The following is a 20,186-nucleotide window of genomic DNA, read 5'->3' as shown; positions in this document are numbered from 1 at the left end:
GCTAAAAGAAGGATCATCAGTTCATTAATCCAAACATGCAATCCAACATGCCCATATTAATGAGCCAGACACTGAAATAAATAAAACAGTCTTTGCACTCCAAGAGCCTACAAACAAAAAACAGGATATAATAGAGAGGAAGAGGTAACTGAGAATATTAAAAGATAAAATCATCAATCTTATAAAAGGCAACTATGAAAAACCTACAGCTAATATACTTGATGGTGGAAGACTGAATGTTTTCTTTCTAAGTCCAGGAGCAAGGCAGGGCCATTTGCTATCACCACTTCTATTCAATACTCTACTGAAGGTTCTAGCCAATGCAATAAAGGAAGAAAATTAAAAAAAGGGCATGCAGACTAGAAAGGAGGAGTTACAATTTTCCTTATTTACAGTCAGCATGATCCTACCTATATAAAATCATAAAGAATCCACAGAAAAAAAAAACTACGTGAATAAATGAGTTCAGTAAGGTTGCAGGATACAGGATCAATATTCAAAAATCAACTGTATTTCTACATACTAGCAATGAAAAATCCAAAAATTAAGAAAACAATTACATTCATAATAGCATCAAAAAGAATAAAATACTTGGAAATAAATTTAAGAAAAGAAATGTAAGACTTGTTCACTGAAAGTATAAAACATTGCTGAAAAATGTTTTAAAAGATCTAAATAAATAGAGATTTCATATTCATAGATCAGAGGACTCCATATTGCTAAAATGGCAATTCTCCCCAAAGTAATCTACAGATTCAACACAAGCCCCGTCAAAAATCCCAATAGGCTTTTTTTATAGAGGTTGCTAACTGATCATAAAATGTGTATGGAAATGCAAAGCACTCTGAACAGCCAAAAGAATCAAAAAACACACAAACAAACTGGCATCTTTATATTTCCCAATTTTGACACTTACTGCAAAGCTACAATAATCATGACAGTGTTATACTAGCATAGACATATAGCATACAGATCAATGGTACTCTCAACAGAATTGAGAGTCCAGAAATAAACCTTTATGTTTATGGTCAACTGATAATCACAAAGGTCCCAAAGTGGGAAATGGATAGTCTTTTCAACAAATGAAATTTGAAAATTTTAGATATTTCATGCAAAAAAAGATGGATTTAGATCAGCGTTCAACAAACTCTAGTGCTTGAGCCAAATCTAACCCAACACTTGATTTTTATAAATAAAGTTTTATTAGAACATAGCCACACCCATTTGTTTACATACTGACTGTGGCTGCTTCAACCCTACAATGGCAGAGTTGAGTAGCAGTGATGATAAAGACCTCTTAGTCAGCAAAGCAGAAAGTATTTACCAACTGGTCATTTACAAAAAAAATTTTGCCAACCCGATTTAAAGTCTTACCTCATAACATATATAAAAATTAACTCAAAATGGATCATAGAACTAAATATAAAAGCCAAAACTATAAAGCTCTTGGAAAAAATACAGGACAAAATATTCATAATGTTGGGTTAGGCAAAGATTTCTAAGATATGACACCAAAAGCACAATTAATAAAAGAAAACAAGTGATAAATTAAACTTTATCAAAATTGCAAATGTTTGCACTTCAAAGACGCCATTAAGAAAATGAAAAGACAAGCCATACATTGGGAGAAAATACTGCAATGTGTAATATGATAAAGGACTTGTATTCAGCATAAAGAAATCTTATAACTCAATAACAAAAAGATAATTCTAGGAAAAGTGGGCAAAATATCTGAATACACATTTCACAAAAGAAAATATATGGATGGAAAATAAGCCCATGAAAAGATGTCCAACATTAGATACCTGGGAAATGTAAATTCAAACCACAATGAAATACCATTTCACACCCGCTGGAATGGCTATAAACAAAAAGATAAACAATAACAAGTGTCGGTGATGATATGGAGAAAATGGAACCCTCATCTATTGCCAGTGGGAATGTAAAATGGTTGAGCCACTTTAGAAAACAGTTTGACAGTTTCTTAAAAAGTTAAACCTAACAACTCACCAAGTTCATAAATAGAATGACCCAGCAATTCTACTCTTAGGTATCTATCCAAGAAAAAGGAAAATATATGTCCACACACACACACAGAAGCTTGTATACAAATGTTCACAGCAACATTATTCACAACAGTGAAAAACTGGAACAATTCAAATGTCCGTCAACTAGTGACTGGATAAATGAGAAGTACAGCCAGGCAATAAAAAGGAGCAAAGTCCTGATACATGCTACATCAACAAACCAACACCAGAGACATTATGCTAAGTGAAAGAAGCCAGACATAAAAGATGTGTGAGTACATTTACATGAAATGTCCAGAAAAACCAAATTCATAGCAACAGAAGGATTAGTGGTTACCTGGGGCTGGGTGAGGGAGTGGGGTTTGACTGCAAATAGGCACAAAGGATCTTTTCAGGTCTTGTGAATAAATGTTCTAAAATCCAATTGTGGTGACAGTTGTTCGACTCCATAATCATGCTAAAAATCATTCAAATGGGTGAATTTTACACGTAAAAGACATTTCAAAAATGCTATTTCGAAAAAAGAAAAGAAAAATCACCATCATCAGGTAAAATCTTTCTGAAGCGCCACTCCTGATTATAGACCTGCAATGTTGCCTCCAAGGAAACCTGTAGACAGCCCTCCCTGGCATTCAGGGCCCACCACCTGTCTAGGCTCAACGCCTGGCCAACTTTCTTCAACATCCCCACCCGTGTAGCTGCCACACACATGGCCTGGAGCTGGCATGTCTGAGCCTCCAGCATTACCACTAACTAGCTGTGACCTCGGGTTACTTCACCTCCTTGAATCTGTGTCATGTCTGAGATGGGGTGAACAGCTCACAGGGTTGGCAAAGGGAATGTCTGAGCTAGTGCTCTGAAAACGCAGCACAGCGCACGCTTCTCAGGGCCGGCTCAGGCGCATCTTCAACGTCGCCTTCTCAGGACGGCAGTGTCTGCCATCCCACATCAAGCAGGGAGCCCTGTTGCTTTGCACACTTTTGTTTCCATCACGACACTTGCAGTGTTTTATTCGCTTGCCTCTTTCCTTTCTTTTGGTCTGCTCCTGCTATTGGGCTGAGGTGTCCATGAGGGCAAGGACCTTGTGCTTCATCCCTTATAGTCTCTGCAAGGCCAGGCCCAGGGCCTGGCAAGTCACCTGTTCGCAGGAAGCATTTACTGAGGTGCTGGATGATAAACAGTGGCTACAGGTGGTGTTCAGGCATACGGCTTCTCTGGCAATGGCATGTTTGGGGACTGTTTCTTGTGCATCTTACTACATCCTCCTTGGTCCTCCCCTCAGCAGTGGTCCAGATTTGCCTCATGCAAGCGATAGATAAGGGTAAATGTGATGTAGCCCTGAGTGTGTAATGAGCCTGGGGACACAGGGATCATGCAGCAGGCCAGGAGGGGACTTGGGAAGAATGGCAGGCAGCTGAGCAGCTGGAAGGGGAAAAGGCTGGAGAAGAGTGAGTCTACATGTTGAATAGCAACCAACTTCATCCGAATTACCAAATATGGCTGCTTCCATGAGGCAGAGAAGAGGAAAAGTGGGCACACACAGCACATTATTGCCATGTGGGTGCCTTCTCTCATTGGAAGATGAGGTTAAATATACTGGATAAAATGAAATCTTTATGTATTTCACACATGCTTGCTCTGAAAACTGGAGTTGAATATAATTGCAGTGTTTTGCATTAATTAAATTCTTTTACCTTCCATGGAATTAGGGCTTGAACTCACTATGTAAATTTATGCAAATAAGTGTGCAAAGTAGCAAGGCCCTAGCATTGAATCTTAAGGGAACTAGAGCACTTTCCAAGATCAGGGCCTGGGGATTAAAAATGAGTGGTCTTTAAGAATATTGAACTTTCTCTGAAGGACCTGGGGCAGATAGTCTTCTTTGGCACCTACCTTCTACTAAAGTAACTTCTCACTCGGTTCATCCAATGATCTTCTGTACTGAGTTTTACTTGCCAGCTTAAGAACAAAGTGTACTCCTCAATCCTCAAGTAATTCTGCTAGTAGAAGCAGCCCCTACACCCAAACACTTCACTGCCATCACCTCCTTTCTCAAATATCCCTTCTCAAATCTCACTCCCTCCCTCCCAAACCAGGCACACAAGTGGAAAGAAGAAAAGAAGGAAGGAGGGAAGGGAGGGAGGGAGGGAGGGAGGGAGGGAGGGAGGGAGGGAGGGAGGGAGGATGGAAGGAAGGAAGGAAGGAAGGAAGGAAGGAAGGAAGGAAGGAAGGGAGGGTGGGTCTCTCATAGTATGGGGCCATGCACCCCATTGTGTGCATCTGGGCAAGTCATTCTCTCTGATGAGTTTGCCCAGCATTCAGAGTCACCAAAGCTCCCTCTAGTTTCAACAGTCTCTGGGAGAACTAAGTGGGGTCCCAGTACCCTGTCAGAACAGGTAGAGGCTTTGACACACAATTTTCAGGCTGCCTTGCATATCGTTGAGGGAGTGAGCTTGGAGTAGTGAGAAAAGGCTATTCTTGCACCCAAAAGATCTGGACTAAAGTCCCATCAGTCACTCGGGTAGGTTAATTCTTTAGACAAATTCTTTAACAGCTCTAAGCCTGATTATCTCTAAAAAGAACTTACACTTTGCAGAATTGTTAAGGGAACTAGGAATAAAATATACTATTCTCATGATACCCCAAAAAAATGATGATCTTCTATCAACTTAGAGGAACTCACCTTCAAAGGGACTCCCTTGAATCTTAGAAGACCCTGACTGACCTAACTTTCCAACATTCCCAAACACTGGATACCAGGTGACAAAGGTGAGAGAACACCCAAACAGAGCCAAGGGTGCTTTTCTAAATTCCATTCAGGCTCCTGCCTCTCAGCCTTCACACATGAGCCATCTCCTCCCCATTTTGTCTCCCCTCTGGCCAGGTCAAGACTAGGTAACATCTAGCAAGCACCAAATGTGCTAAGTACTATGCTAGACTAAGGATAGAGGCCACCACAAAACACTACCATTTCTAAACACTTCCACACTTAGCTTCATCTTATCCTAGGCAGTACCTAGGACTAGTAGCACCCTCCCTCAATTTTTTTTTAGAAATGTGGTCACTGAGACTCAAAAGATAAGTTGTTCGACCGAGCTAATGAGCATCTGCCCAGAAGTCAGACCTCCTGATGTCTTTTTCTGATCTACTCCCTAATTAACTAATTCGTCTACACCCAGCTCTGTGCATTTTCTTTCAACTTGGCCGCTGTTTCACTGGGTTCATCCATTTAACCACTCATCATTTACGAACCACCATGTGCCATTCACAGGTGTATAAGGTGCAGCATTCAACGAATAGGCCCTGGAGTTGACCTACTTCAAACCCAGCTCTCCCAAGTGTTACCTAGATGACCTTGGATAAGTTACTTCACCTCTCAGTGTCTAACTTGTCCTTACTCTACAAAATGGGCAAATAGCAGTCTACCTCTCACGCCGGGCCCTTGAAAAGTAAATGAGAGGTTGCCTGTAAAGGATTCAGTTGAACCCATGGTCCCCACTAAGCAGTCAGATGTGAGCTGCTTTTATTTTTCTTCTAGGTTTTGGGCATACAGTCTTGAATCAGACTAGAATCTTAGTCTCAAGGAGCTTACACTGGTGGGAAACACAATAAGTAAATTATCAATAAAAGTTTCCGACGGTGATGCTTATTATGAAAAAAAAAATGTGACAGTGGGATTTAGATTGAGTGGTCACCGAAAGATACTCAGATGACAGTCAAACTGTAAAGAACCAGGTCTAAGAAAAGCTAGGGGAGAGAAAACAGCAAAAGCAGAGGGAGGTCCTGTGCTTGGAGCAAACTAACGTCTTGCAGTCGGGAGGCTAGTAAATAGATGGGAGGTGGGAGGACAGCGAACCGCAGTGAGATGTGGTCACACAGGGCGGCAGCACCAGCTTTGTAAAACAAGGTAAGATGATTCCTCTTCATCTTAAATGCGCCAGGCATCCACTGGAGGGTTTTTATCAAGGGGAAGGGTATATGATCTGATTCACAACTTTTTAACTGCTCCTTTGGCTGCGGTGTTGAGAAGCGGAGAGCCTCGGTTAAGAGGCTGTTCGTTGTCCAGGACTGGAAGCATCTCATGTATACAGAACAAGCCGCGTGCACTAGGGTGCAGGGAAACAAATCCAGGTCTACAACGAGTCAGCAGGAGCTGATGTGGCCTCCCCACCTCTCCCGTTCTCCGCTCTTTCTCCCCTTATGCCAGGGTAGTGAAGCCTGAAGGCGGCCACTCCAGGATGGCGGACCCCGGGCATCGCCGGGCCTCAGGTCCGTCTCGTACACGGCGGAAAGAGAGACGCTCGCCACCCGAGCGTTGGGAGGGCTCAACGAGCGAGGCGCGCCCGCCCGCTTTCGGGCCCGAACCTCCCCTCAGGCCGGCCCGCGCCCTCCACGCCCACCCGGCCCAGGCCGCGCTCGCTCGTCGCGCCCGCCGGCGGCCCGCTCACCCGGATGCCCTGCAGCACCCGGACCCGCTCCTCCTCGTCCATTCCGAAGGACACCCTGCGGGCCTCGCTGCTCTCGGTGCTCCCCATGGCAGGAGGCGAGCGGGCAGGCGGCCACGCGACCCGGCTCCACAGCAACCAGCCGAACGCTGGGTTGCGGCTCCCTGTGCGCCCCGCGCTTCCCGGTACTCGAGCTGCTGCTGCACAAGCCAGCAAAGCCAGGTCCTATTGGCCGCCTCTAGAGACTTAACCAATCATGTGTCGTCTGCCCGCGGGGTATTGTGGGGGTTGTAGTCTAGACTGCCCGGGCTGCCAATCTGTCCAAGGATCACGCGGAGGCGTGGTGCCTGAGCGGTGGAAAGCGTGTTGGAGTGGAGCGGCGAGTGGAAAGATTGCCCTTGAAGCAAAGCCAAGGGTGATGTTTTAAGGCCAGAAGCCCACCAAGGAAGGAGGTTGAGCCAAGCACGTGAGGGCGACCTTTGCATGGTTTGCTGCTTGGTTCATTCAGCAAACTCCTGTTGAGCCCTCACCAAGCACGGAGCAAGCACTGAGCTAGCCACGGGGAATGCAAGGACAAACAAGGCACGTCCTGCCACAGTGACATTTAGATATAATGGAAGGAACAAATGAAACAAGCAAGCACATAAATAAGCCTACTAACCACTGTGGTAAGTGCCAAAAACAGAAAACTACGTCACAATGCCTTGAGAGAAACTAACAGGAGGGATCCTCCTTTAATTTGAGAGACCAGAAAACCTCTCTGAGAAAGAAGCATTTGAATTGAGACCTAAGGATGAGTAAGCCAGAAGTTAGCCAGAAGAAGATGGGGGAAGAACTTGGCTGGGAACCAACCAGTGCAAAGGCCCTGAGGCAGGGAAAACCTTGCCACATTCAAGAAATAGATAGAAGGCCTAGACACATGACTGGAAAGTAAGAAGGGAGCAGAGGAAAGCCAGAGGCAAGGAGGTCAATGGAGCCGGAAGGGCTCATATCATGTAGGGCCTTATAGGCCAGGTCAGAGTTTTATTCTAAATGCCCTGGGAGGGCAGTGAATGATCATAAGCATTCAGGAAATATTGGCCAAGGAGCATACATGTCATGCATTGAGTGCGATGTACCAAGCGTTGTGTTTATGCTTCTTACAGAGGACATACGAATAATGGAGGAACACGAATGATTGCAAATGCACAGCCATAGTGACCTTGAATGAAGCCCCCTCTTGTTCAACCAAGTTGCTAAATGGCTCTGATTTACCAAAGTGGGCCTGGAGCTGAGTTTGGAATCTGGAACTGAGAAACACTGAATTGCTACATAAAATAGCAAGAATCTTTTGGGAACCTGGGAAAGAAGGGGTGAGGAGGAGAGAGTGAATGAGAGAGACCAGTGAGAATAGCTTGGGTGAAGAAGCTGGTGAACATTCCAGAGGTAGGGCCAGAGGATTTTTATGAACAAAGGTATCTGCTACTTTCATTCAGAATACTTTGATTTGTAAATCTTCCTCCTTTCTTTCTGTCCTCCATTTCTTCCATATAAGCAGAGCTCGAGAAGGTGGTTCTGGTTCAAGTGGTTTATTGGAGAAGTGCCTCAGGAGAAAGGAAGTAAGAGAACAGGATGAGGTGGGGGGAAAGCTAAGTAAAGATGTGGTCAGAGCTGGAGACTGGTTTCTGTTTAATGCTGGGCCAGGCTGGGCTGGGGGTGGTGCTCTGGAGAACAAATTATATGCAGAATTAGTCTCGTCCTACGACAAGGGGACAGGCCTTCTGTCTGCCATGTCACTTAGTTATTGGCAGCCCAGCACAACTCCCCAGTGAAGGGGGCATCTGTCAACAGCCCACAACCACACAAGCTGCAGGATGACCTCACCAGCTGGTGAAAACCCTGAGTGGGGTACTTTCAGCATCCATCACACACCCCACATGCTTTTGCAGGGCTCCCAAACACCAGAACATCTATGTCTGTGCAGAGGGCTTGTGAAGAACTGAGGAAAGGGATGGATTTCACTTCTGGGTCCAATGATGAAATAACACACTGAACTGATTCTACGAACAGAGTTAGAACCACGTGACTGAGCAGGAGACTGTGTGTGGTCTCCCCCTCCCCCACTGTGCGCAACATCCGGGGAGAGAATCAGATTTCCACAAGACTTAGAGTGGGGCTTCTGGTGCCAGCAGCTTAGCTAAGTCTCATGACGACCCCACAAGTTCAGCACCCCCATTTCCCAGATGAGAAAACCAAGGTGCAAACGGGGAAGATAACATGACATTATAAATCCAAAGTAGGATGATAGTTTGAATAAAGGCAGTGGCATAGGGATGCAGAGGAAAAGAGGGGAAGGGAGGTTTATATTTTTTGAAGGCCTTCTTTGCACCAGGTTCTATGACACAGGAGCACGCTGTGTGCAGTTAGTTAATCCACGACCAATTCATTTAGTCCTGGAAATCCTCCAGAGAGAGTTATTGCCCCACTGTAAGGCTAAGGAAACTGAGGCCTTTGTAACAAGCCCACCAGCTGCTGCCCAGTACCCATTCTCTCCTTCCTTACAACAGAATCCCAATTTCTGTGCAACAATGTGCCTGGTTAGAAAACTTTGCCCCCCACTGGCCAAACTTGGAACAATTTGAGCATTATAGCAATTTGACAATTTGAGCTTATAACATACTAATTTTTTTTTTAAATCCAATAGTCCATGTGTTAAAAGAAAGAGAGGCTGGGAGGGAAAGGGAAAACTTTACAAGAAAATGCCAACAAACCAATGTGAGATTTAAAAATCACCACTTTGCAAGCCTCAGTGAATTAACTGAATCAGGCAAAACTCATCAATGAATACTAAAGCCACTGAGTGAAAGGTGGTTAGAGAACAGGATATTCAGGTAACCTGCAAGTTTCACCAGAGATTTCTTAACTATTACAAAGGGAAAACTGTATCACAATGATGAGACCCGGAAGTCACTGCCTTAAACGGTCAAATTTAGCAGGACAAGAGGTGGGCAACCTGACCTGATCTCCCTCCTGATGTGATGCAAAAAGGAACAGGCATTGATCCCGTAGGGTATTGTCAAAAATGTGTGACCTGAATCTAATCACAAGGAAACAATCCGGCAAATCCACCATGTGAAACCTCTTAGGAAACAGCTGTCCTAGACTCTTCCAAAAGGTCAATGTCATGAAAAACAAAACAAAGTAAAAAAAAAAAAAAAAAAAGTAGTTTAAAAGAGATGAAAGAATGCAACCAAGAATCTTGATGAAATCCTGGATAAAAATGACGACAGTAAAACAACAGCAATGACACTGTAAAAAGAGTACTTGGGACGATTGGAAAATTTTAGATATGGAACAACGTCCTAGGTGATATTATTGAATTAATGTTTATTTTCTTGTTCCTGGGAGATGCATGCTGAAGTATTTGGGGATGCACTGTCATAGTTTCTGCAGCTTGCACTCAAATGTTAATGATAGGCGAATCTAGGTGAAATATATATTAGAGTCCATTTTCTTATCCTGTCACTGTTCCTATGGTTTGAAGTTTTTCAGAATAATAAATAAGAGGGAAATAAAATAAAATTCTGCACTTGGGGAAAAAATATTTCCCTCCCCAGGCTTCCTTGACTGTGGCATAACCTAGAAGTGACCATGTGACCTAGCTCAAGCCAAGGAGGCTCTTGAGCAGTGTGGTACCTGGAGAACAGCACAGGGTCTGAAGAGAGCAGTGAGATGTGACCATGTGAGATGGGTGCAAGGCTGAGCCCTGCCTCTATCTAGACTTTTGCCCCAGGCGTGTTATTGAATATCTTTCCACCTCAGTTTTCTGGTGGATATGAGAGTGATAGGGAACATGGCACAGAATGCTTACCCAGAGCTCGGCACTTCAGTGAGCTAAGTCAGTGATTGCTATTATTATCGAAAGATTTTGGTTTTGGAATTAATAACTTGGCAACTAGTATAGAGGGTGTGTTGGAGAGAGCCTTGTGTGAGGTGGCTTCTCTTAGATAGGGTTCTCCAGAAGCAAGCAAGAGGAAGAGAAGGGCTGGTAGAGTAGAAAAGTGAGAAAAGTAATCTGCTTTGTCAGTGTTAAAAGCCAAAAGGAAGCTTTCTCCATAAGATCAGGAAAAAGACAAGGATGTCTGCTTTCATCACTTCTATTCAATATTGCACTGTAGGTTCTAACCAAGGCAGAAAGATAAGAAAATGAAATAAAAGTCATCCAGATTGGAAAAGAAGAAGTGTCTCTATTTGCAGATGACATGGTCTTATATATAGAAATTCCTAAGGAGTACACACACACACACTCAACAGAAGTAACAAGCAAGTTCGGCAAGGTTTCAGAACATAAGGTCAATATACAAAAATCAGTTCTATTTCTATACACTCAGAATGAACAATCCACAAATGAAATTAAGATTTCACTTACAATAGCATCAAAAAGAATAAAACACTTAGGAATAAATTTAACCAAAGATGTGCAAAACTTGTACCCTGAAAATTATAAAACATTGTGTGTTGTCTGGGAAAGGGGATGGAAATTGACAGGAAAATAATACTTAGGGTATTGGCTACATGACATATACATTCATCAATACTCATCAAGCTGTAAACTTAACATCCAGGCATTTTTCATTATATAAATTATACCTCAATAAAAGTCTAAAATATTTGGGGGGAGTTAATGCCATAACATTTCATGTCTCACTTGGGCAAAATGTAGATGGACAAGACTCGGCAATGCTGCCTGTCAGACGCTCCACCGAGCTTTAACCACACCATCTGGAACACTGGCTTCTTTGGTCAACTTAGCAGGGCAGGAATGGGCCTCATTTACAACTCAAAAGCAAAGAAACCGAATAACCCAATTTAAAAATGGGCCAAGGACCCGAATAGACATTTCTTCAAAGAAGATACACAAAAGGTCAACAGGTACCTGAAAAGATCCTCAATGTCACTAGTCATTAAGGAAATGCCAATCTAAACCACAATCTAAACAAGCCTGTTGGAATGGCGTCACTAAGAAGACAAGGGGTTAACAAATGCTGGTGTGGGTGTGGAGGAAGGGGAACCCGTGTGCACTGTGGGTGGGAGTGTAAATAGCTGTAGCCACTACGGAAAACACTATGGAGGAACCTCAAAAAATTAAAAATAGAACTACCATATGATCCAGCATTTCCACGTCTTTTTTTAATTCTTTATTTAAATTGAATTCAGTTAACACATACTGTATTATCAGTTTCAGAGGTAGAATTTAGTGATTCATCAATTGCATATAACAGCCAGTTATATGCAATTATTACATTAAGTACATTACATTCCCTCCTTAATGCCCATCACCCAGTTACCCCATCCCCCCCACTTCCCCACTAGCAACCCTCAGTTTGTTTCCTAGAATTAAGCATCTCTGATGGTTTGCCTCCCTATTTTCATCTTATTTTATTTTTCCTTCCCTTCCCCTATGTTCATGTGTTCAGTTTCTTAAATTCCACATATCAGTGAAATCATATGATATTTGTCTTTCTCTGACTGACATATTCCACTTAGCACAATATCCTCTAGTTCCATCCATGTCGTTGCAAATGGCAAGATTTCATTCTTTTTATGGCTGAGTAATATTCCTCTGTGTGTGTGTGTGTGTGTGTGTGTGTGTGTGTGTGTGTGTGTACACCACATCTCCTTTATCTATTCATCTGTTGATAGACATCTGGGCTCTTTCCATAGTTTGGCTATTGTGGACATTGCTGCTATAAACATTGGGGTGCAGGTGCCCTTTCAAATCACTATGTTTGTATCCTTTGGATAAAGACCTAATAGTGCAATTGCTGGATCATAGGGTGGTTCTATTTTTAACTTTCTGAGAAACCTCCACACTGTTTTCCAGAGTGGCTGTACCAGTTTGCATTCCTACCCACAGTGTATGAGCGTTCCCCTTTCTCCACATCCTCACCAACATCTGTTGCTTCCTAACTTGTTCATTTTAGCCATTTTGACTGGTATGAGGTGGTATCTCATTGTGGTTTTGATTTGTAGTTCTGATGTCAAATGATGTTGAGCATTTTTTCATCAGTCTATTGGCCATTTGTATGTCTCCTTTGGAGAAATGTCTGTTCGTGTCTTCTGCCCATTTCTTGACTGAATTTTTTGATTTTTGGATGTTAATTTTGGTAAGTTCTTTATAGATTTTGGATACTAGCTCCTTATCTGATAAGACATATCTTCTCCCGTTCTGTAGGTTGCCTTTTAGTTTTGTTGACTATTTCCTTTACTATACAAAAAGCTTTTTATCTTGATGGAGTCCCAATAGGTCATTTTTGCTTTTGTTTCTCTTGGAGACGTGTCTAGCAACAAGTTGAGGCAGCTGGGGTCAAAGAGGTCAGCATTTTCACTCCTGGGAGTATATCCAAGGGTAATGAAAATGCTAACTCAAAAAAAAATATCTGCAGCGGTATTTACAATAACCAAGACGTAGAAACAATCTAAGCGTCCATCTACAGGTGAATGGGTAAAGAAGTCATAGTATATATATAATATACAATGAAATACTATTCAGCCATTAAAAAAGTGAGAAAATCCTACCATTTAGAACAACATGGATGAAACTTGAAGTTTTATGCTACGTGAAATAAGTCAGACAGAGAAAGACAAATTCTGTATGTTCTCACTTATATGGGGAATCTTAAAGAAAAAAAAAAGGCTCATAGAAAAATGAGATCAGATTTGTGATCACCAGAAGTGGAGGGTAGGGGGAGAGGGGTTTGGACAAGGTGGTCAAAAGGTGCAGACATCCAGTTTTAAGATACAGAAGTCCTGGGGACTCACATACAGTGTGATGTCTATGGCTACCATTACCGTAGGTATGGGAAAGTCTTTAAGAGAGTAAATCCTTAGAGTTCTCAACACAAGGAGAAATTTTTTCCTTTTTTCTTTCTTTCTTCTCCTGTTATTGTATGTATATGAGAAGAGGGATGTTAGCCAAACCTCTTAGGGTAAGAATTTCACAGTATATGTAAATCAATCCGTCATGTATGTGTCTTCAACTTATATATTCGTGTATGTCAATTATTTCTCAATAAAATTGGGGGAAAAGAGAAAAAAAGGTGGGCTTCAGAGACTAAAAAAGTGAACCCTTGCTTTTCTCTGCCTCAGGGACCCCTCACTTCCATTCACATTCCTCTGGCCATTCGGTCACATGGGCCCCCCTCCCCTAAATTGCAAGGGCTGGGAAGTGCTGTCTTCTCTGAGTAGAAGGGAGGAGAAAAGTGCCATCCAAGCACTAGCAACATCAAGCACTGCTGCTGAAGGAGCAGCACTTTGGCCCCTTAGTGTTTTCTGAGGAGGTCCGTATAAGAAAAACCTGCTGATAAGAACTGAGAAATTTCAGATGCTAAAACAGCATATTGAGACAAAATCACAATCCATTTTGTGAATAGACGTGTCGTGATAACAGCATCCTCGTCTCCTGCCGTATGATACCTATATTCTATACATAGTCTGCCTACAGAAGGTGTTTCCCGGGAGCTAAATGACCGCTCCGTGATGCTGACACGTATATACCTTCGAAGGCAAATTGCTTTTGCTGCCCCTCTCTTTGCTGCCCTTTCTTTCCTCATTTCATGGGGCACAGAGCTGAAGTTTGGAAACCACTGGCAAGGAATGGAGCCCTGGTGAGAAGGGAGGTGGAGTTAAGGATGCTCCTATGCAGACCTGAAGGAGGTGTTGCCTGAGGACTGGGTGGGCCCGCAGTCCAGGAGCCACCAGGAGGAGTCACTGAGGGAGCAGGGTGCTACTGGTGGGGGGAGCATCTCCCAGATTTCTGTGACTCTTTGCCTTTCTGAACCTCAGGCTTCTCATGTGTAGGATGGGCATGACGTGAGCCCCTCATACCCATCCCCGATAGGCCTGAAGAACAAGAAGCACCCAGATTTGGGGGCTTGTGTACTAGGGAGCCTGTTCAGGCTGGCTGTCGAGGCCTTTGTTGGGAAGATTGTGAGCTAGATGGGTTTTGAGAGGTGGGGGTAGGGGTGGGGGCAGAGCCAGCTAGATTCAAGGAGGTTAGGGTTTGGCGTGAAGGAAGGGGAGAAGATGGACACCCTGTAGGAAGAGGAAATCCAGAGAAAGTGGTTACGGTTCAGCGTGGCAGATGAATAGATTTTGTTCTGTGCTGTACGATAGAACCCTCTCCTCCATCTCTATGTAATCTTCAATAAGAGGTTTGTCTCAGTCACCAGTGCATTTCAACGAGATTAGGTAGTTTCATGCAAAAATGTTTAGATCTTGCTCCAAGCAGACTAGATGGACCTCCCCCAGATTCACCCTTGAACCAGTGTTAAGAACTCTTCTCTTAGAGAGTGGTTGGCCGATGGTGGACCTAGGGAAGGATGTGACAGGGCCCAGAGTGCTAGAGAATGGGACATGGTGGGGAAAACTCTGCAAACTTTGGTGGAATCATAAGGATGGAAGCCGAAGTGCCCGGTGTATAGTTCAACCCTTCAGGCAGTGGACAGTAGAGAACCCTTGATTTTTGGAGCTGAGGTGGGATCTGGTCCAAGCTGTGCTCTGGGAAGCTCTCTCCGACCCCAGAATGGAGGATGTCTTTGGGGTAAACTCTGGAGATGGTTGATGATGAGGCCCGTCCCTGAAACACAACCTGTTCAAAATGCAGAGGACACTACTTGATCTCTGCCACCATCTGAACTCAGGGGAGCTCTGTGCCACCCTGCTCCCTACCTGGCCCCTTGACACCGTTGGTCAGGGAAACCTCCTTTTCCTGGCCCCGTGGTTCCACAGGCAGGACACCCGTTAGCATAGCACTCCTGGTCCCTCCATGATGGGCTGCATTTGGAGCAGGAGCTTGGCATGTGACACGTGTTGGCTTCGTCGTCTTCTGTCTTTGAGGTCTGCCTGCCTGCATGGAGCATGCACTTCTCCATGGAGACTTAGTACTAAGAGTCTGGATCCACCAACAGTCAGGGCTCCTCCCCTCTTTCTGCTCAACATGTTGATGAGGTCTGTCTGTCCTTATGGTATCAAGATAACATCAGCCTCAGCTCCGGGCATCTGCCCACCACAGTTGGCTGAAAGAAGGACTCTCTCCCTCTCAGCATAAAGGAAATCTTTCTCAGAAGCTACCAGCAATCTTCTCCTGGAGTTGCACTGACCAGGCATGGGTCACACCCCACCCTAAACTAGGCCCTGGCAAAGGGGACAGGAAGGCCATCACTGCTTTAGGCCAGCAGGAACATTTCCAGGGCCGGACACATCACCTGACAGAAACAGCCCCACCCATACCTTCATAAATCGTCCCCTTATTAAATCCTCTTCAAGCACCCCATTTGAGCAGCCCTCTGTTTTGGGCCAGGACTGGATTGTCACAGTGCGGTTGTGTTGCATGGTAGATCGCTGTGAATGAGTGTGAGCCCGTTCGTGTGTGAACAGAGAACGGGAGGGAGCAAACCCAGACAATGAAGCTGCTCCATCCATGGTCCCTGGGCCCTCGCTCGCTGGGGCTCGGCTCCCCACCGGCTCTCCTGAAATCCAGGAAGTCCCTGGAGCGAGACAAAGCCTGCGGATGGAATGAGTCAGCTGAAAAGCGTAAGTGGATCAAGCAGAAAGTCGGGATCAGCCTCCCGGCGCTAATTTCCTATTCCACTTCTCTGAGGTTTCAGCTCCTGCTTCTGCGCTGGATTTAGCCGTTCAGCCTTGCGAATGGCTGCTTAGCGAGCAGAACAGCCAGCTGGGACAGGCAGGCTCAGGCTCCCCGGAGCCAGCAGTTGCATTGCGGGAAGCCCCCCCCCCTCCGCCCACCCCGAGCAGAGCTGGCTGGGAGTGGGGGGACAAAGGTCGTGGATGGCCAAGGATTTCGGTGGAAAGAGATAAATTCTCTCAACAAAGTCAGGTGGGCCTCACGATTCACGAAGGTCGTGAAGAGCAGGGACTGCTTAGCCAGATTCCCATTTCTTCTCTGATTAGTGTCCCTTTACCACACATATGCACGCACACACACTGACACTCACACACAGCCGTAATCTGAAAGGCAGACCCAGACCCAGGTGGAGGCTGGGCTTCCTGGCCTACTTCAAGCAGTCTCTGGCCCTGCTCCAGGAGGTATCTGACGGGAGCCTCACCTGCTCCAGCACGCCGAGCTGGTCGGGGCGTCGGCAACCACCGCCAGGCAAGAGCTCCCCCAGTCTGGGCTCCGGGGTGGCCTGGAGCACTGCCATAGCTCACAGGCACTGAGCGAGGCAGGTGGGCCGGAGCTGGGCAAGTGGCTGGCCCCAGACCCAAACCACAGGCTTCTCGGGGACCTGCTGACTTGGACCTGCCCCCTCCCGCCCCCGCCCACTGCTCCCGCGGCCAGGAATGCTCCCCTTCTGCTCTCCCTCCCCGGAGGGAGCTGCTTGTGTTGGACACCCAGGTCTCAGCTCAGACGCTGCAGGGTGACCCGGTCAGGTGAAAGAATTCCCCCGAGGCAGAACGAAGGAGAGAAAGGCTTATTGAATTCACTGCAAGGGAGCAATGAGCAGGACCGCAAAGGAGAGACTGTCTGCCAGGAGGTGGGGGTGGGGGAGGTGGGGGGAAGGGGGCTGTAGTCAAGAGGAGGCGTGAGGAGGTATGGGTACCTATGGAATTTTCCTTTATTGGTACCTGTGCCAGGTTGCAAGTAGCCCATTGGTCAGCTGGGGCCTACAGCTATTTCGAGGCGGGTCACCTAAGGAGCCTGTTTGCATTCAGCCCCGTGGTCCTGGTCACTGTGGGCCCTTCTACCTCACTCAGGCTTCGTTGCCCAAGCCTGTCACCTAAAAGCGGCCTCTACAGATGTCCCATCCCCAGCCAGGCCACCTCCTCCCACCTCACACTCCTGTGTTTTATTTTCTTCTTCCTGGAGAAAGATCACCGTTTGGATCTTTGTTGCTTATTTGTTTATGGTTGATTTCTAGCCGATACTACCACACCACACATGCTCGCGCGTGCTCACGTGCACACACACACACGGTTCCTAAGACAGAAGCTTCAGAGAAGAGGGACTGTGTCTGCTTCATTCATCACGGAATTCCTAGCACCTAGCACAGGGCCTGGCACGGGATCGGTCCTCAAGAAATCCTTGCGTGAGTGAGTGAGTGACTGAGTGAATGGAAATGAGTTGCTCCATGATTAGAGAGGGAAGACAGTGAGTGAGGAGGAGTACAGACGTGCCTTGTGCTACGTGTGTGATCTACAAGTGCCTCCGTCTCCCCGTCTGTAAAACAGGGGTGTGCACGGAACCTCCCGTAGGGCTGGTGAGGGATTGCGTGAGTCAATACACATGATGGACCGAGAACAGTACCTGGCAAAGAGGAAACAATTATCAGTAGTTATTATTACGCTAGTCATCATCCCGAGAAATCTGCCAAATGAGACTCAGATAGGAGATGTGACTTGCCTAAGGTCGCATAGCTAGAAGGGGGCAGAGACAGGATTTGAACCCTGGTCCAAGTACCTCAGAAGATAAGACCCTTTTTAGGATTCCACTTGGACTTGGCACACCACCCGTTGCGGTGTGGCCTGCCTGGCCCTTGGGTGTGGGACTTAGGAACTGGGATGAAGAGAGCCTGTTTATCGGCCCACGTGACAGTCGGGGCCTGAGGCCCACGAAGGTGTGTGGCCATGGGGAAGGGAAAGAGGGGCTGCTGGTCAAGGAGGCTTGCACCTTGCTAGCCCTGGCTACCAGCCCTGATTGGGAAACCATCCCGGCACACAGCCTGGGAGGAGCTGCCCCCCAGCTCCTGGACCCAGTGGTGATTCCTTCCATCTCTGCAGCTTGAATGCAAAGTCACAGAACCATACCCACTCCCTGCCATGGGATTCTTACCGTTCAAGGTTTACGAATTTGTTAAAATGCACACACCAGCTTTCAGGAAATAACAAGAGCTACAAATTGACACGATTCCTTGGAGAGCTTAGTGGTAATCCTAGTTGCCTACTTGGCAAAATGGTTTTCCAGCCTTTTGCACCAATTAGCAGGGGAAGGGCCCACCGCTGCGTCCCCAGGAGCTGGCAGCTGCTGCAGGAGCCTCTTTCAGAGCAGTGCGAGGATTATGGAGGCCGTCACCTTTTCTCCACTCAAGCCCATTACTCAATTCCTGCATAGAGCAGGGGCCACACCAGAGTGTGGCTGGGGGAGCTTTACCCTCCCTCCCATAATCTGTCACCTCTTCTGTGCCATGCTAAACAAAATACCCTCTAAGTAGAAAACTTGTGTTTGCATTGCAAACGGAGCTTCAAGACAGGCTTCCTAAAGCTCCACCCACCCAACCCCAATAAATGGCTTGCACAATTTTGTGCTTGTTTGCACCTGTGTCTGGCCTGGAAACATAGTTATGAATTCTTGGAATTAAAATCCACATCCAATGCATGTCAGAGCCGAGAACACAACAGGAATGATCGACATGTGCTGAGGGGCAGGGCGACTTGGAAATATAGCAGCATGCAGGCTAGTGAGGCTGCAGCAGGGCTGGTGCCCAAAGGGCCCCGAAGCCCCAGGGAGATGAGCAAGGGTCTCAGAACAGCGGCCTCCAGATGACAGAGATGGGACATGCCAGGCAGAGCACCAGCGAGGGCCAGGAGACAGTGGGGCCTGAGAAAGGCACTGAGCCGCGATGCGCCCGTGGCAGCTGTCTAATCTTTGGGGGGGGGGGGCTTCACGCAGCAGTGAGGGCAGGTCTCCCACTGGACTCCTGTTGGTAGTTGTAACTGTCATGATAATGGTAACGCCAAAGGGTGAGAAGTGGTTTTCTCCAGCATTCCTGACAAGGAGCAGGCTGAGCTGGCGTGAGCTCTCCTCTCACGCTCAGCTCCAAGGAGCACGCTACGTGACTGGACAGACCATTTCCCGAGTCTTCTCCTGAAGATGGGAAGAAGATTGGGGCCCGTACAGATGGCGTCTGGTTTAATCCTCCAACAACCTGATGTGGTAAGTATTATTATTGTTCCCACTTCAGGGATGACGACCCTGTCAGGAAGGAACCATACCCGTCCACAGCACACAGCTCTAATGCTCGGGGCCCGGGGGGACCACCCCTGGGAGCCAGCGTGGGAGGAAACATCACACTTTAGTGGTGCTGGGGGCAGTGGCCTCCTGATTTCACACTCGTCCAGGGAAGCAGGTCCTGGCCTGGTGGCGGTTGTCCACTCACTGGACACACGCCCACCAGTGCCCTCCTCCCCACCCTGCTGATGGATCGTTACGACTGATGCAAAGCATACTACAATGAAGCATCCTGTAGGACTGTCTTTGTGCACCTTTGCAAGGTTTCTAAAGAACAGATTCCTAAAAGTGGAACTGCAGGTTCAAACCATGAGTACGTCTACCCACCACCAATGTATGCGAACGCTCATTTCCCCACACCGTAGCCATGTGTTACCATTCAATTTTTGCCAGTGTGCTGGTAGAAAAAAAATTGTTTAAGATTTACTGATTTATTTTAGAGGGAGAGAGAGTATGGGCAGGAGGGGCAGAGGGAGAGGGAGAGAGAGTCTCCAGCAGACTCCATGCTGAGCGTGGAGCCCAACACAGGGCTCAATCCTATGACCCTGAGATCACGACCTGAGCCAAAACAGTCAGCAACTTTACTGACTGTGCCACCCAGCTGCCCCCCCCTCAAAATTGTTTTAATTTTAGTTACAATGCCCTAAATAAATTAATAATAAATAAATAAATTAAATAAATAAATAATAAATAAATAAATTAAAGCAT

At 46.1% G+C, this 20,186-nt stretch overlaps 1 protein-coding gene across 4 annotated transcripts in view; it reads right to left on the bottom strand.

The window, feature by feature from the left end:
- CHCHD6 (coiled-coil-helix-coiled-coil-helix domain containing 6) overlaps window positions 1–6,664 on the bottom strand; it is a 238,127-nt gene extending 231,463 nt beyond the window's left edge. For all 4 annotated transcript variants that reach the window (XM_045812277.2, XM_087866707.1, XM_087866708.1 and 1 more), the window contains exon 1: window positions 6,476–6,664. In XM_045812277.2, coding sequence (XP_045668233.1) covers window positions 6,476–6,562 — 87 coding nt within the window. In that variant the 5' untranslated portion in view covers window positions 6,563–6,664. The remainder of the gene's footprint in view (window positions 1–6,475) is intronic.
- Between the last annotated feature and the right edge of the window lie 13,522 nt (window positions 6,665–20,186).

The sequence above is a fragment of the Ursus americanus genome, chromosome 14, assembly GCF_024610735.1.
Source record: "Ursus americanus isolate L20-20 chromosome 14, mUrsAme1.1.p, whole genome shotgun sequence".
Classification (NCBI taxonomy): Eukaryota; Metazoa; Chordata; class Mammalia; order Carnivora; family Ursidae; genus Ursus; species Ursus americanus.
The sequence above is the reverse complement of the archived record's forward strand: the minus strand, read 5'-3'. Positions and strand labels throughout refer to the sequence as shown.